This window comes from Motacilla alba, unplaced genomic scaffold (genome assembly GCF_015832195.1).
Source record: "Motacilla alba alba isolate MOTALB_02 unplaced genomic scaffold, Motacilla_alba_V1.0_pri HiC_scaffold_35, whole genome shotgun sequence".
NCBI classification, from domain to species: Eukaryota; Metazoa; Chordata; class Aves; order Passeriformes; family Motacillidae; genus Motacilla; species Motacilla alba.
The window spans coordinates 182,524-197,862 of NW_024037447.1; the positions used below are offsets into that span (position 1 = coordinate 182,524).

At 56.3% G+C, this 15,339-nt stretch overlaps 1 protein-coding gene across 1 annotated transcript in view; it reads left to right on the forward strand.

Annotated features, from left to right (window-relative positions):
- Positions 1–15,339, forward strand: part of LOC119696679 (sodium/glucose cotransporter 2-like) — a 49,822-nt gene that overhangs the window by 10,433 nt on the left and 24,050 nt on the right. The window contains exons 7-11 of the mRNA XM_038126479.1: positions 3,212–3,397; positions 7,854–7,994; positions 11,937–12,096; positions 14,035–14,093; positions 15,255–15,286. Coding sequence (XP_037982407.1) covers positions 3,212–3,397; positions 7,854–7,994; positions 11,937–12,096; positions 14,035–14,093; positions 15,255–15,286 — 578 coding nt within the window. The remainder of the gene's footprint in view (positions 1–3,211; positions 3,398–7,853; positions 7,995–11,936; positions 12,097–14,034; positions 14,094–15,254; positions 15,287–15,339) is intronic.

The window sequence follows — 15,339 nt, forward strand, 5'->3', positions numbered from 1 at the left end:
GGACTGGTTTATACTGGTTTATACTGGGATGGACTGGTTTATACTGGTTTATACTGGCTATACTGGTTATAGTGGTTTATACTGGTTTATACTGGTTTATACTGGTTTATACTGGTTTATACTGGTTTATACTCGTTTAAGGGACTTATCCAATATGGCCGCCTCCATTGGAGTTTACAAGATGGCCGCCCAAAATGGCCGCTGCACACCAAATCTAAGATGGCCGCCCAAGATGGCCGCCCTGTTATAGTGAGCTATTGGTCCATACTGGTTATAGTGGTTTATACTGGTTTGGACTGGTTTATACTGGTTTATACTGGTTATACTGGTTTGGACTGGTTTATACTGGTTTGGACTGGTTTATACTGGTTATACTGGTTTATACTGGTTTATACTGGGATGGACTGGTTTATACTGGTTTATACTGGGATGGACTGGTTTATACTGGTTTATACTGGTTTATACTCGTTTAAGGGACTTATCCAATATGGCTGCCCCCATTGGAGTTTACAAGATGGCCGCCCAAAATGGCTGTTGCACACCAAATCTAAGATGGCCGCCCAAGATGGCCGCCCTGTTATAGTGAGCCATTGGTCCATACTGGTTTATACTGGTTATACTGGTATTACTGGTTTATACTGGTTTATACTGGTTATACTGGTTTATACTGGTCCGTACTGTTTTATACTGGTTTATACTGGTTTATACTGGTTTATACTGGTTTATTTCGAGTTTAAAGGACTTATCCAATATGGCCGCACAAAATGGCTGCCCAAAATGGCTTCCCCCACCAGAGTGTCCAAGATGGCCGCCCAAAATGGCTAATGCACACCAAATCTAAGATGGCCGCCCAAGATGGCCGCCCTGTTATAGTGAGCTATTGGTCCATAGTGGTTTATACTGGTTTATACTGGTTTATACTGGTTTTACTGGTTTATACTGGTTTATACTGGTTATACTGGTTTATACTGGTTTATACTGGTTTATAGTGGTTTAAGGGACTTATCCAATATGGCCGCCCCCATTGGAGTTTACAAGATGGCCGCCCAAAATGGCTGCTGCACAGCAAATCTAAGATGGCCGCCCAAGATGGCCGCCCTGTTATAGTGAGCCATTGGTCCATACTGGTTTATACTGGTTTATACTGGTTTATACTGGTTATACTGGTTTATACTGGTTTATACTGGTTATACTGGTTTATACTGGTTTATACTGGTTTATACTGGTTTATACTGGTTTATACTCGTTTAAGGGACTTATCCAATATGGCTGCCCCCATTGGAGTTTACAAGATGGCCGCCCAAAATGGCTGTTGCACACCAAATCTAAGATGGCCGCCCAAGATGACCGCCCTGTTATAGTGAGCCATTGGTCCATACTGGTTTATACTGGTTTATACTGGTTATACTGGTTATACTGGTTTATACTGGTTTATACTGGTTTATACTGGGTTATACTGGTTTGGACTGGTTTATACTGGTTATACTGGTTTATACTGGTTTATACTGGTTTATACTGGTTTTACTGGTTTATACTGGTTTATACTGGTTTATACTGGGATGGACTGGTTTATACTGGTTTATACTGGTTTATACCGGTTTACATTCGTTTAAGGGACTTATCCAATATGGCCGCCCCCATTGGAGTTTACAAGATAGCCGCCCAAAATGGCTGCTGCACACCAAATCTAAGATGGCCGCCCAAGATGGCCGCCCTGTTATAGTGAGCCATTGGTCCATACTGGTTTATACTGGTTATACTGGTATTACTGGTTTATACTGGTTTATACTGGTTATACTGGTTTATACTGGTCCGTACTGTTTTATACTGGTTTATACTGGTTTATTCTGGTTTATACTGGTTTTTTTCGAGTTTAAAGGACTTATCCAAGATGGCCGCACAAAATGGCTGCCCAAAATGGCTGCCCCCACCAGAGTGTCCAAGATGGCCGCCTAAAATGGCTGCTGCACACCAAATCTAAGATGGCCGCCCAAGATGGCCGCCCTGTTATAGTGAGCCATTGGTCCATAGTGGTTTATACTGGTTTATACTGGTTATACTGGTTATACTGGTTTATACTGGTTTATAGTGGTTTATACTGGTTTGGACTGGTTCGTATTCGTTTAAGGGACTTATCCAATATGGCTGCCCCCATTGAAGTTTACAAGATGGCCGCCCAAAATGGCCGCTGCGCACCAAATCTAAGATGGCCGCCCAAGATGGCGCCCTGTTATAGCGAGCCATTGGTCCATAGTGGTTTGGACTGGTTTATACTGGTTTGGACTGGTTTATACTGGTTTATACTGGTTATACTGGTCCATACTGGTCCATACTGGTTTATACTGGTCCATACTGGTTTATACTGGTCCATACTGGTCCATACTGGTTATACTGGTCCATACTGGTCCATACTGGTTTATACTGGTCCATACTGGTCCATACTGATCCATACTAGTCCGTACTGGTCCATACTGGTCCATACTGGTTATACTGGTCTATACTGGTTATACTGGTTTATACTGGTTTATACTGGTTTATACTGGTCCATACTGGTCCATACTGGTCCATACTGGTCCATACTGGTTTATACTGGTCCATACTGGTTTATACTGGTCCATAGTGGTTTATACTGGTCCATACTGGTCCATACTGGTCCGTACTGGTCCATACTGGTCCGTACTGGTTTATAGTGCCTGTACTGGGTTTAAAATTATTTTAATTTATGCAAATTTTGAGGTAAAATCCCCGCGTTTTTTCCCATTTTTTCACTGTTTTTTGTCCCTCACCTGTCCCCACCTGTCCCTCACCTGTCCCCACCTGTCCCCAGCCTGTCCCCACCTGTCCCCACCTGTCCCCAGGTGAATCTGTTTGGAGGTTTTGAGCAAAATAATCAGGATTTGTCCAAATTTTGGGATAAAATTTGGAGATTTTTTCCCATTTTCTTGCCGTTTTTTGTTCCTCAGTTGTCCCCACCTGTCCCCACCTGTCCCTCACCTGTCCCCACCTGTCCCCCACCTGTCCCTCACCTGTCCCCCCCTGTCCCCACCTGTCCCCAGGTAAAGCCTTAAAGACGTTTGCCCTGAAAAAATGCCGATTTATTTGAATTTTGTGCTAAAATCTCCGCGTTTTTTGCCAATTCCTCGGGGTTTTTTTTAACGTTTCTCGGCGTCACCCGTCCCCTCACCTGTCCCCTCACCTGTCACCTGCGCAGGAGGCCGAGGTGGAGCACCGCGTGGCCGAGATGAAGCGCGAGGGCTTCTGGTCGCTGCGGCGCCTGCCCAAGGTGCCCGAGCCGGCGCGGCCCAAGGTGCACTGGGACTACCTGTGCGAGGAGATGCAGTGGCTGGCCGCCGACTTCGCCCAGGAGCGCCGCTGGAAGAGGGGCGTGGCCAGGAAGGTGGGTGCCGGCCACACCTGGGTGACACCTGGGCACACCTGGGTGACGTTTGGGCGAAATTTGGGTGAAAATCAGGCGAAAATTGGGTGAAATTTGGGGGTTTTGGGGGGTTTTTTGGTCTCTAGGAATACCTCTGGTGGCATCTCAGGTGGGTTTGAGCGCCTGAAGAAGCTCAGGTCACACCTGGGCACACCTGGGTGAAATTTGGGTGAAATTTAGGTGAAATTTGGGCGAAAGTTGGGTGAAAATCGGGTGAAATTGGTGGTTTTTTGGGGTTTTTTGGTGGTTTTTGGTCACAAGTTACACCTGTGGTGGCATCTCAGGTGGGTTTGAGCACCTGGAGAAGCTCAGGTGGCACCTGGGTGAAGTTCAGGTGAGATGTGGGTGGTTTTTGGTGACCTGGTGGAGCTCAGGTCACACCTGGGCACAGCTGGGCGGGGTTTGGGCGTTACCTGTGCGAGGAGATGCAGTGGCTGGCCGCCGACTTCGCCCAGGAGCGCCGCTGGAAGAGGGGCGTGGCCAGGAAGGTGGGTGCCGGCCACACCTGGGTGACACCTGGGCACACCTGGGTGACGTTTGGGCGAAATTTGGGTGAAAATCAGGCGAAAATTGGGTGAAATTTGGGGGTTTGGGGGGGTTTTTTGGTCTCTAGGAATACCTCTGGTGGCATCTAAGGTGGGTTTGAGCGCCTGAAGAAGCTCAGGTCACACCTGGGCACACCTGGGTGAAATTTGGGTGAAATTTAGGTGAAATTTGGGCGAAATTTGGGTGAAAATTGGGTGAAATTGGTGGTTTTTTGGGGTTTTTTGGTGGTTTTTGGTCACAAGTTACACCTGTGGTGGCATCTCAGGTGGGTTTGAGCACCTGGAGAAGCTCAGGTGGCACCTGGGTGAAGTTCAGGTGAGATGTGGGTGGTTTTTGGTGACCTGGTGGAGCTCAGGTCACACCTGGGCACAGCTGGGCGGGGTTTGGGCGTTACCTGTGCGAGGAGATGCAGTGGCTGGCCGCCGACTTCGCCCAGGAGCGCCGCTGGAAGAGGGGCGTGGCCAGGAAGGTGGGTGCCGGCCACACCTGGGCGACACCTGGGCACACCTGGGTGACGTTTGGGCGAAATTTGGGTGAAAATCAGGCGAAAATTGGGTGAAATTTGGGGGTTTTGGGGGGTTTTTTGGTCTCTAGGAATACCTCTGGTGGCATCTAAGGTGGGTTTGAGCGCCTGGAGAAGCTCAGGTCACACTTGGGCACACCTGGGTGAAATTTGGGTGAAATTTAGGTGAAATTTGGGCGAAATTTGGGTGAAAATCGGGTGAAATTGGTGGTTTTTTGGGGTTTTTTGGTGGTTTTTGGTCACAAGTTACACCTGTGGTGGCATCTCAGGTGGGTTTGAGCACCTGGAGAAGCTCAGGTGGCACCTGGGTGAAGTTCAGGTGAGATGTGGGTGGTTTTTGGTGACCTGGTGGAGGTGAGGGCTCACCTGGGCACAGCTGGGCGGGGTTTGGGCGTTACCTGTGCGAGGAGATGCAGTGGCTGGCCGCCGACTTCGCCCAGGAGCGCCGCTGGAAGAGGGGCGTGGCCAGGAAGGTGGGTGCCGGCCGCACCTGGGTGACACCTGGGCACACCTGGGTGAAACTTGGGCGAAATTTGGGTGAAATTTGGGTGAAAATCGGGCGAAAATTGGACGAAATTTGGGGTTTTTGGGGGTTTTTGGTCTCTAAGAACGCCTGTGGTGGCATCTCAGGTGGGTTTGAGCACCTGGAGAAGCTCAGGTGGCACCTGGGCACACCTGGGTGAAAATTCTGTGAAATTTGGATGAAAATCAGGTGAAATTTGGGGGGTTTTTGGGTTTTTGTGGTTTTTGGTCACTAGTTACACCTGTGGTGGCATCTCAGGTGGGTTTGAGCGCCTGGAGGAGCTCAGGGCACACCTGGGCACACCTGGGTGAAATTTGGGCAAAATTTGGGTGAAAATTGGGTGCAAATTGGGTGAAAATTGGGTGAAATTTGGGGTTTTTTGGGGTTTTTGGTCACAAGTTGCACCTGTGGTGGCATCTCAGGTGGGTTTGAGCACCTGGAGAAGCTCAGGTGGCACCTGGGTGAAGTTCAGGAGAGATTTTGGTGGATTTTGGTGAGCTGGTGGAGGTGAAGGCTCACCTGGGCACACCTGGGCTCACCTGGGCACAGCTGGGCGGGGTTTGGGCGTTACCTGTGCGAGGAGATGCAGTGGCTGGCCGCCGACTTCGCCCAGGAGCGCCGCTGGAAGAGGGGCGTGGCCAGGAAGGTGGGTGCCGGCCACACCTGGGTGACACCTGGGTGAAGTTTGGGTGAAACTTGGGCGAAATTTGGGTGAAATTTGGGTGAAAATCGGGCGAAAATTGGACGAAATTTGGGGTTTTTGGGGGTTTTTGGTCTCTAAGAACGCCTGTGGTGGCATCTCAGGTGGGTTTGAGCACCTGGAGGAGCTCAGGTGGCACCTGGGTGAAGTCCAGGTGAGATGTGGGTGGTTTTTGGTGACCCGGTGGAGGTGAGGGCTCACCTGGGCACAGCTGGGCGGGGTTTGGGCGTTACCTGTGCAAGGAGATGCAGTGGCTGGCCGCCGACTTCGCCCAGGAGCGCCGCTGGAAGAGGGGCGTGGCCAGGAAGGTGGGTGCCGGCCACACCTGGGTGACACCTGGGCACACCTGGGTGAAACTTGGGCGAAATTTGGGTGAAAATCAGGCGAAAATTGGGTGAAATTTGGGGGTTTTGGGGGGTTTTTTGGTCTCTAGGAATACCTCTGGTGGCATCTCAGGTGGGTTTGAGCGCCTGGAGAAGCTCAGGTCACACCTGGGCACACCTGGGTGAAATTTGGGTGAAATTTAGGTGAAATTTGGGCGAAATTTGGGTGAAAATCGGGTGAAATTGGTGGTTTTTTGGGGTTTTTTGGTGGTTTTTGGTCACAAGTTACACCTGTGGTGGCATCTCAGGTGGCTTTGAGCACCTGGAGAAGCTCAGGTGGCACCTGGGTGAAGTTCAGGAGAGATGTGGGTGGTTTTTGGTGACCTGGTGGAGCTCAGGTCACACCTGGGCACAGCTGGGCGGGGTTTGGGCGTTACCTGTGCGAGGAGATGCAGTGGCTGGCCGCCGACTTCGCCCAGGAGCGCCGCTGGAAGAGGGGCGTGGCCAGGAAGGTGGGTGCCGGCCGCACCTGGGTGACACCTGGGCGCACCTGGGTGAAACTTGGGCGAAATTTGGGTGAAATTTGGGTGAAAATCGGGCGAAAATTGGGTGAAATTTGGGGTTTTTGGGGGTTTTTGGTCTCTAAGAACGCCTGTGGTGGCATCTCAGGTGGGTTTGAGCACCTGGAGAAGCTCAGGTGGCACCTGGGCACACCTGGGTGAAAATTCTGTGAAATTTGGATGAAAATCAGGTGAAATTTGGGGGGTTTTTGGGTTTTTGTGGTTTTTGGTCACTAGTTACACCTGTGGTGGCATCTCAGGTGGGTTTGAGCGCCTGGAGGAGCTCAGGGCACACCTGGGCACACCTGGGTGAAATTTGGGCAAAATTTGGGTGAAAATTGGGTGCAAATTGGGTGAAAATTGGGTGAAATTTGGGGTTTTTTGGGGTTTTTGGTCACAAGTTGCACCTGTGGTGGCATCTCAGGTGGGTTTGAGCACCTGGAGAAGCTCAGGTGGCACCTGGGTGAAGTTCAGGAGAGATTTTGGTGGATTTTGGTGAGCTGGTGGAGGTGAAGGCTCACCTGGGCACACCTGGGCACACCTGGGTGACATTGGGGTGAAATTTGGGGCAAAATCAGGCGAAAACTGGGTGAAATTTGGGGTTTTTGGTGGTTTTTTGTGACTGGGAACACCTGTGGTGGCATCTCAGGTGGGTTTGAGCGCCTGGAGAAGCTCAGGTGACACCTGGGCACACCTGGGCAAAAATTCCTTGAACTTTGGGTGAAATTTGGGTAAAAATCAGCTGAAATTTGGGGGTTTTGGGGGTTTTTTGGTGTTTTTTGGTTACTAGTTACACCTGTGGTGGGATCTCAGGTGGGTTTGAGCACCTGGAGGAGCTCAGGTGACACCTGGATGAAGTCCAGGTGAAATTAGGGTGAGTTTTGGTGACCTGGTGGAGCTGAGGGCTCACCTGGGCACACCTGGGCGAAATTTGGGCAAAGTTTGGGTGAAAATTGGGTGAAATTTGGGGTTTGTTGGGGTTTTTTTGGGGTTTTTGGTCACTAGTAACACCTGTGGTGGCATCTCAGGTGGGTTTGAGCACCCGGAGGAGCTCAGGTGACATCTGGGCACACCTGGGCACACCTGGGTGAAAATTTGGGTGAAAATCGGGTGAAATTTGGGTTTTTTTGGTGGTTTTTGGTTACTAGTTACACCTGTGGTGGCATCTCAGGTGGGTTTGAGCACCCGGAGGAGCTCAGGTCCCACCTGTCCCCCCTGTCCCACCTGTCTCACCTGTCGCAGGTGGTGCGGATGGTGATGCGGCACCACGAGGAGCAGCGGCAGCGCCAGGAGCGCGCCAAGCGCGAGGAGCAGGCCAAGCTGCGCCGCGTGGCCGCCGCCATCGCCCGCGAGGTGCGCCACTTCTGGAGCAGCGTCGAGAAGGTACCTGGGCACACCTGGGCGCACCTGGGGGCACCTGGGAGCATCTGGGGACACCTGGGGGCACCTGGGGGAACCTGGGCACACCTGGGAGCATCTGGGGACACCTGGGGACACCTGGGGACACCTGGGGGCACCTGGGGGCACCTGGGGGCACCTGGGCACACCTGGGGACAGCTGGGATACACCTGGGGTACAACAGGGGACACCTGGGGACACCTGGGCGCACCTGGGGACAGCTGGGGGCACCTGGGCACAGCTGGGCACACCTGGGGGCACCTGGGGACAGCTGGGGACACCTGGGGACACCTGGGGGAACCTGGGGGCACCTGGGCACACCTGGGGACAGCTGGGATACACCTGGGGTACAACTGGGGACACCTGGGGACACCTGGGCGCACCTGGGGACAGCTGGGGGCACCTGGGCACAGCTGGGGACAGCTGGGGACACCTGGGGGCAACTGGGCACACTTGGGTACACCTGGGGACAGCTGGGATACACCTGGGGTACAACTGGGGACACCTGGGGACACCTGGGGGCACCTGGGGACACCTGGGGACACCTGGGGGCACCTGGGAGCATCTGGGGACACCTGGGGGCACCTGGGGACACCGGGGGCACCTGGGGGCACCTGGGCACAGCTGGGCACACCTGGGGGCACCTGGGATACACCTGGGGACAGCTGGGGACACCTGGGGACAGCTGGGGACACCTGGGGGCACCTGGGCACACCTGGGCGCACCTGGGGACAGCTGGGGACACCTGGGCACACCTGGGGACACCTGGGCACACCTGGGGGCACCTGGGGACACCTGGGGACACCTGGGGGCACCTGGGGACAGCTGGGGACACCTGGGGGCACCTGGGCACACCTGGGCGCACCTGGGGACAGCTGGGGGCACCTGGGGACAGCTGGGCACACCTGGGCGCACCTGGGGACACCTGGGGGCACCTGGGGACAGCTGGGGACACCTGGGGGCACCTGGGCACACCTGGGCACACCTGGGGACAGCTGGGATACACCTGGGGTACAACAGGGGACACCTGGGCGCACCTGGGGACAGCTGGGGGCACCTGGGCACACCTGGGGGCACCTGGGGGCACCTGGGCACACCTGGACCCACCTGGGCGCACCTGGGAGCATCTGGGGGCACCTGGGCACACCTGGGGACACCATTGCTGACCATCGATGACCATTAATGACCAATGACCATCATTGGTTGTTGGGTGCCCTTTGATGACCATTGGGTGCCCATCAATGACCATTGGGTGCCTCTTGATGACCAATAATGACCAATGATGACCAATAATGACCGTTGATGACCAATAATGACCAATGATGACCAATAATGACCATTGATGACCGTTGATGACCGTTGATGACCGTTTGTGACCGTTGATGACCGATAATGACCATTGATGACCAATAGCGACCAGTGATGACCATTGATGACCCTTGGGTGCCCATCAATGACCGTTGATGACCATTGGGTGCCCATCAATGACCATTGGGTGCCCATCAATGACCATTGGGTGCCCATCAATGACCATTGGGTGCCCATCAATGACCATTGATGACCATTGGTGACCCCTGCTGACCCTTGGGTGCCCATCAATGCCCATCAATGACCATTGGGTGCCCGTCAATGACCATTGATGACCATTGGTGACCCCTGCTGACCCTTGGGTGCCCATCAATGCCCATCAATGACCATTGGGTGCCCATCAATGACCATTGATGACCATCGATGACCACTGATGACCAATAATGACCATTGGGTGCCCATTGATGACCCCTGCTGACCCCTGGGTGCCCATCACTGACCATTGATAACCATTGGTGACCATCGATGACCGTTGGGTGCCCATCAATGACCATTGATGACCATTGATGAGCCTCGGGTGCCCATCAATGACCATTGATGACCATTGGTGACCATTGATGACCCCTGGGTGTCCATCAATGACCATTGATGACCATTGGGTGCCCATTGGTGACTATTGATGACCATTGGTGACCATCGATGACCCTTGGGTGCCCATCAATGGCCCTTGGGTGCCCATCAATGACCATTGATGACCATTGATGACCATTGGTGACCATCGATGACCCTTGGGTTCCCATTGATGAACCCTGCTGACCCTTGGGTGCCCATCAATGACCATTGATGACCATTGATGACCATTGGTGACCATCGATGACCCTTGGGCGCCCATTGATGACCCCTGCTGACCCCTGGGTGCCGATCAATGACTGCTGATGACCATTGGGTGCCCATCACTGACCGTTGATGACCCTTGGCTGCCCATCAATGACTGCTGATGACCCTTGGGTGCCCATCAATGACCATTGATGACCATTGATGACTACTGCTGACCCCTGGGTGCCCATCAATGACCATTGATGACCATTGGTGACCCTTGTGTGCCCATTGGTGACCATTGCTGACCCCTGGGTGCCCATCACTGACCGTTGATGACCATTGGGTGCCCATCAATGACTATTGCTGACCCTTGGGTGCCCATCAATGACTGCTGATGACCATTGGGTGCCCATCAATGACCATTGATGACCATTGATGACTGTCGATGACCCCTTGGTGTCTATCAATGACCATTGGTGACCGTCAATGATCGTTGGGTGCCCATTGATGATCCCTGCTGACCCCTGGGTGCCCACGCCTGACCACTGCTGACCCTTGGGTGCCCATCCACGACTGTTGATGACCATTAATGACCATTGGATGACCATTGGGTGCCCATCAATGACCATTGATGACCTTTGGTGACCACTGCTGACCCTTGGGTGCCCATCAACGACCATCGGTGACCCTTGGGTGCCCATTGATGACCCTTGCTGACCCCTGGGTGCCCATTGATGACCCTTGGGTGCCCATCAATGACCATTGGTGACCATCGATGACTGTTGGGTGCCCATCACTGACCACCGATGACCATTGGGTGCCCATCAATGACCCCTGCTGACCCCTGGGTGCCCATCAATGACCATCGATGACCATTGGTGACCATCGATGACTCTTGGCTGCCCATTGATGACCCCTGCTGACCTCTGGGTGCCCATCAATGACCTTTGATGACCCTTGGGTGCCCATCAATGACCATCGATGACCATTGATGACTGTTGGGTGCCCATCACTGACCATCGATGACCATTGATGACCTCTGCTGACCCCTGGGTGCCCATCAATGACCACTGATGACCATTGGTGACCATCGATGACCCTTGGGTGCCCATTGATGACCCCTGCTGACCCCTGGGTGCCCATTGATGACCCTTGGGTGCCCATCAATGACCATTGGTGACCATCGATGACTGTTGGGTGCCCATCACTGACCACCGATGACCATTGGGTGCCCATCAATGACCATTGATGACCATTGGGTGCCCATCACTGACCATCGATGACCATTGGGCGCCCATCAATGACCCCTGCTGACCCCTGGGTGCCCATCAATGACCAATAATGACCCCTGCTGACCCTTGGGTGCCCATCACTGACCATTGATGACCATTGGTGCCCATCGATGACCACTGGGTGCCCATTGATGACCCCTGCTGACCCCTGGGTGCCCATCAGTGACCATTGATGACCATTGATGACCCCTGCTGCCCCCTGGGTGCCCATCAATGACCATTGATGACCATTGCTGACCATCGATGACCCTTGGGTGCCCATTGATGACCCCTGCTGACCCCTGGGTGCCCATTGATGACCCTTGGGTGCCCATCAATGACCATTGGTAACCATCGATGACTGTTGGGTGCCCATCACTGACCATCGATGACCATTGGGTGCCCATCAATGACCATTGATGACCGTTGGTGACCATCGATGACCCTTGGGTGCCCATTGATGACCCCTGCTGCCCCCTGGGTGCCCGTTCCCCGCCCCCCCGGTGTGACGCGGCGGCGCCCCCCGCAGGTGGTGCAGTTCAAGCAGCAGTCGCGGCTGGAGGAGAAGCGCAAGAAGGCGCTGGACCTGCAGCTGGACTTCATCGTGGGCCAGACCGAGCGCTACTCGGACCTGCTGAGCCGCAGCCTCAACGCGCCCCGGCCCCGCCCCGCCGCCCTCACCTGCCCAGGTAACCCCGGCGCGGCACCCGGGGGCGTCCGGGGGCGTCTGAGGGGGGTTTGGGGGCATCTGAGAGGGGTTTGAGGGTATCTGAGGGGGGTTTGGGGGCATTTGAGAGGGTTTGGGGGCATCTGAGGGGGGTTTGGGGGCATCTGAGGGGGTGTTGGGGGCATTTGGGGGGGGTTTGGGGGCATCTGAGGGGGTGTTGGGGGCATTTGGGGGGGGTTTGGGGCATCTGAGGGGGTGTTGGGGGCATTTGGGGGGGGTTTGGGGCATCTGAGGGGGGGTTGGGGGCATTTGAGAGGGGTTTGAGGGCACCTGGGGGGGGTTTGGGGGCATCTGAGGGTGGTTTCGGGGCATCTGGGAAGATCTGGGAAGGGTTTGGGGGCATCTGAGGGGGTTTGGGGGCACCTGGGGGGGTTTGGGGTCACCTGAGGGGGGCTTAGGGGCATCTGAGAGGGGTTTGGGGGCACCTGAGAAGGTCTGGGAAGGGCTTGGAGACACCTGAGGGGGTTTGGGGGTATCTGAGAGGGGTTTGGGGGCACCTGAGGGGGTTTGAGGGTATCTGAGGGGGGTTTGGGGGCATCTGAGGAGGGTTTGGGGGCATCTGAGGGGGGTTTGGGGGCATCTGAGAGGGGTTTGGGGGCATCTGAGAGGTGTTTGGGGGCATCTCAGAAGATCTGGGAAGGGTCTGGGGGCATCTGAGGGGGTTTGGGGGCACCTGAGGGGGGTTTGGGGGCATCTGAGAGGGGTTTGGGGGTATCTGAGAGGGGTTTGGGGGCATCTGAGAGGGGTTTGGGGGCATCTGAGAGGGGCTTAGGGGCATCTGAGGGGGGTTTGGGGGCATTTGAGAGGGGTTTGGGGGTATCTGAGAGGGGTTTGGGGGCATCTCAGAAGATCTGGGAAGGGTCTGGGGGCATCTGAGGGGGTTTGGGGGCACCTGAGGGGGTTTGGGGGCATCTGAGAAGGTCTGGGAAGGGCTTGGAGACACCTGAGGGGGTTTGGGGGCATCTGAGAGGGGTTTGGGGGCACCTGGGGGGGGTTTGGGGGTATCTGAGGGCGGTTTGGGGGCATTTGAGAGGGGTTTGGGGGTATCTGAGAGGGGTTTGAGGGTATCTGAGAGGGGTTTGGGGGCATCTCAGAAGATCTGGGAAGGGTCTGGGGGCATCTGAGGGGGTTTGGGGGCACCTGAGGGGGTTTGGGGGCACCTGAGAAGGTCTGGGAAGGGCTTGGAGACACCTGAGGGGCTTTGGGGGCATCTGAGAGGGGCTTAGGGGCATCTGAGAGGGGTTTGGGGGCACCTGGGGGGGTTTGGGGTCACCTGAGGGGGGTTTGGGGGCATCTGAGGAGGGTTTGGGGGCATCTGAGAGGGGTTTGGGGGTATCTGAGAGGGGTTTGGGGGCATCTCAGAAGATCTGGGAAGGGTCTGGGGGCATCTGAGGGGGTTTGAGGGTATCTGAGGGGGGTTTGGGGGCATTTGAGGGGGCTTTGGGGGCATCTGCTGTCACCTGTGGGTGCTCAGGTGTCACCCCGTGGGTGATCTGGTGTCACTTGTGGGTGTTGAGCTGTCACCCGTGAGTGCTCAGGTGCCACCTGTGGCTGCTCAGCTGTCACCCATGGGTGCTCAGGTGCCACCCATGGGTCCTCAGGTGCCGCCCGTCGGTTCTCAGGTGTCACCCGTGGGTGCTCAGTTGTCACGTCTGGGTGCTTAGGTGTCACCCGTGGGAGCTCTGTTGTCACCTGTGGGTGCTCAGGTGTCACCCATGGGTGCTCAGGTGCCACCTGTGGCTGCTCATCTGTCACCCATGGGTGCTCATCTGTCACCCGTGGCTGCTCAGCTGTCACCTGTGGGTGCTCCGGTGTCACCCGTGGGTGCTCCGGTGTCACCCGTGGGTGCTCGGGTGTCACCTGTCCCTGTCCCCGAGCTCACCTGTCCCTTCCTTTGCAGCCTCGGCCGAGAGCCCCCCCCGGCCCCTCGGGGACCTCCTGGGCTCCCTCCCCCCGCAGGTAACGCCCCTCCCCCACCCTCAACTGGCCCCTCCCCCCACAGGTAATGCCCCTCCCCCACCCTGGCCCCTCCCCCCACAGGTAACGCCCCTCCCCTACCCTCACCTGTCCCCTCCCCCACCCTGGCCCCTCCCCCCGCAGGTAACGCCCCTCCCCCACCCTGGCCCCTCCCCCACCCTCAACTGGTCCCTCCCCCGCAGGTAACGCCCCTCCCCCACCCTCAACTGGTCCCTCCCCCACAGGTAATGCCCCTCCCCCACCCTGGCCCCTCCCCCACAGGTAACGCCCCTCCCCCACCCTGGCCCCTCCCCCCGCAGGTAATGCCCCTCCCCCACCCTCAACTGGCCCCTCCCCCACCCTCACCTGGCCCCTCCCCCGCAGGTAATGCCCCTCCCCCACCTCTGCCCCTCCCCCACCGTCACCTTTGCCCCTCCCCTCCCCCACCCTGTCCCCTCCCCCACAGGTAACACCTCTCCCCTCCTCACCTGTCCCCTCCCCCACCCTCACTTGGCCCCTCCCCCACCCTCACCTGTCCCCTCCCCCACCCTCACCTGGCCCCTCCCCCCACAGGTAACGCCCCTCCCCCACTCTCACCTTTGCCCCTCCCCCCACAGGTAACGCCCCTCCCCCCACAGGTAACGCCCCTCCCCCACCCTGTCCCCTCCCCCACCCTCACCTGTCCCCTCCCCCCTCTGTTCCCTCCCCATCTTACCTGGCCCCTCCCCCACTCTCATCTGTCCCTTCCTGTGACCTGTCCCCTCCCCCACTGTCACCTGTCCCCTCATCCCGTGTTCATTTCTCTCACCTGTCCCCTCACCTGTCCCCTCCTGCCCCTGCCCCTTTGTCATCTGTCCCCTCCTGTCCCCACTGTCCCCTGCAGGTGCTGCGTCGGGACAGGGACCCTCCCCCATTGTCCCCTGTCCCCTGTGTCACTGTCCCCTGTCCCCTGTGTCACTGTCCCCTGTGTCACTGTCCCCTGTGTCACTGTCCCCTGTGTCACTGTCCCCATTGTCCCCTGCAGGTGCTGCGTTGGGACCGGGACCCTCCCCCATTGTCCCCTGTGTCACTGTCCCCTCCCCCATTGTCACTGTCCCCTGTGTCATTGTCCCCTGTGTCACTGTCCCCACTGTCCCCACTGTCACCTGTCACTGTCCCCTGCAGGTGCTGCACCGGGACCGGGACCCTGCCCCATTGTCCCCTGTGTCACTGTCCCCACTGTCCCCATTGTCACCTGTCATTGTCCCCT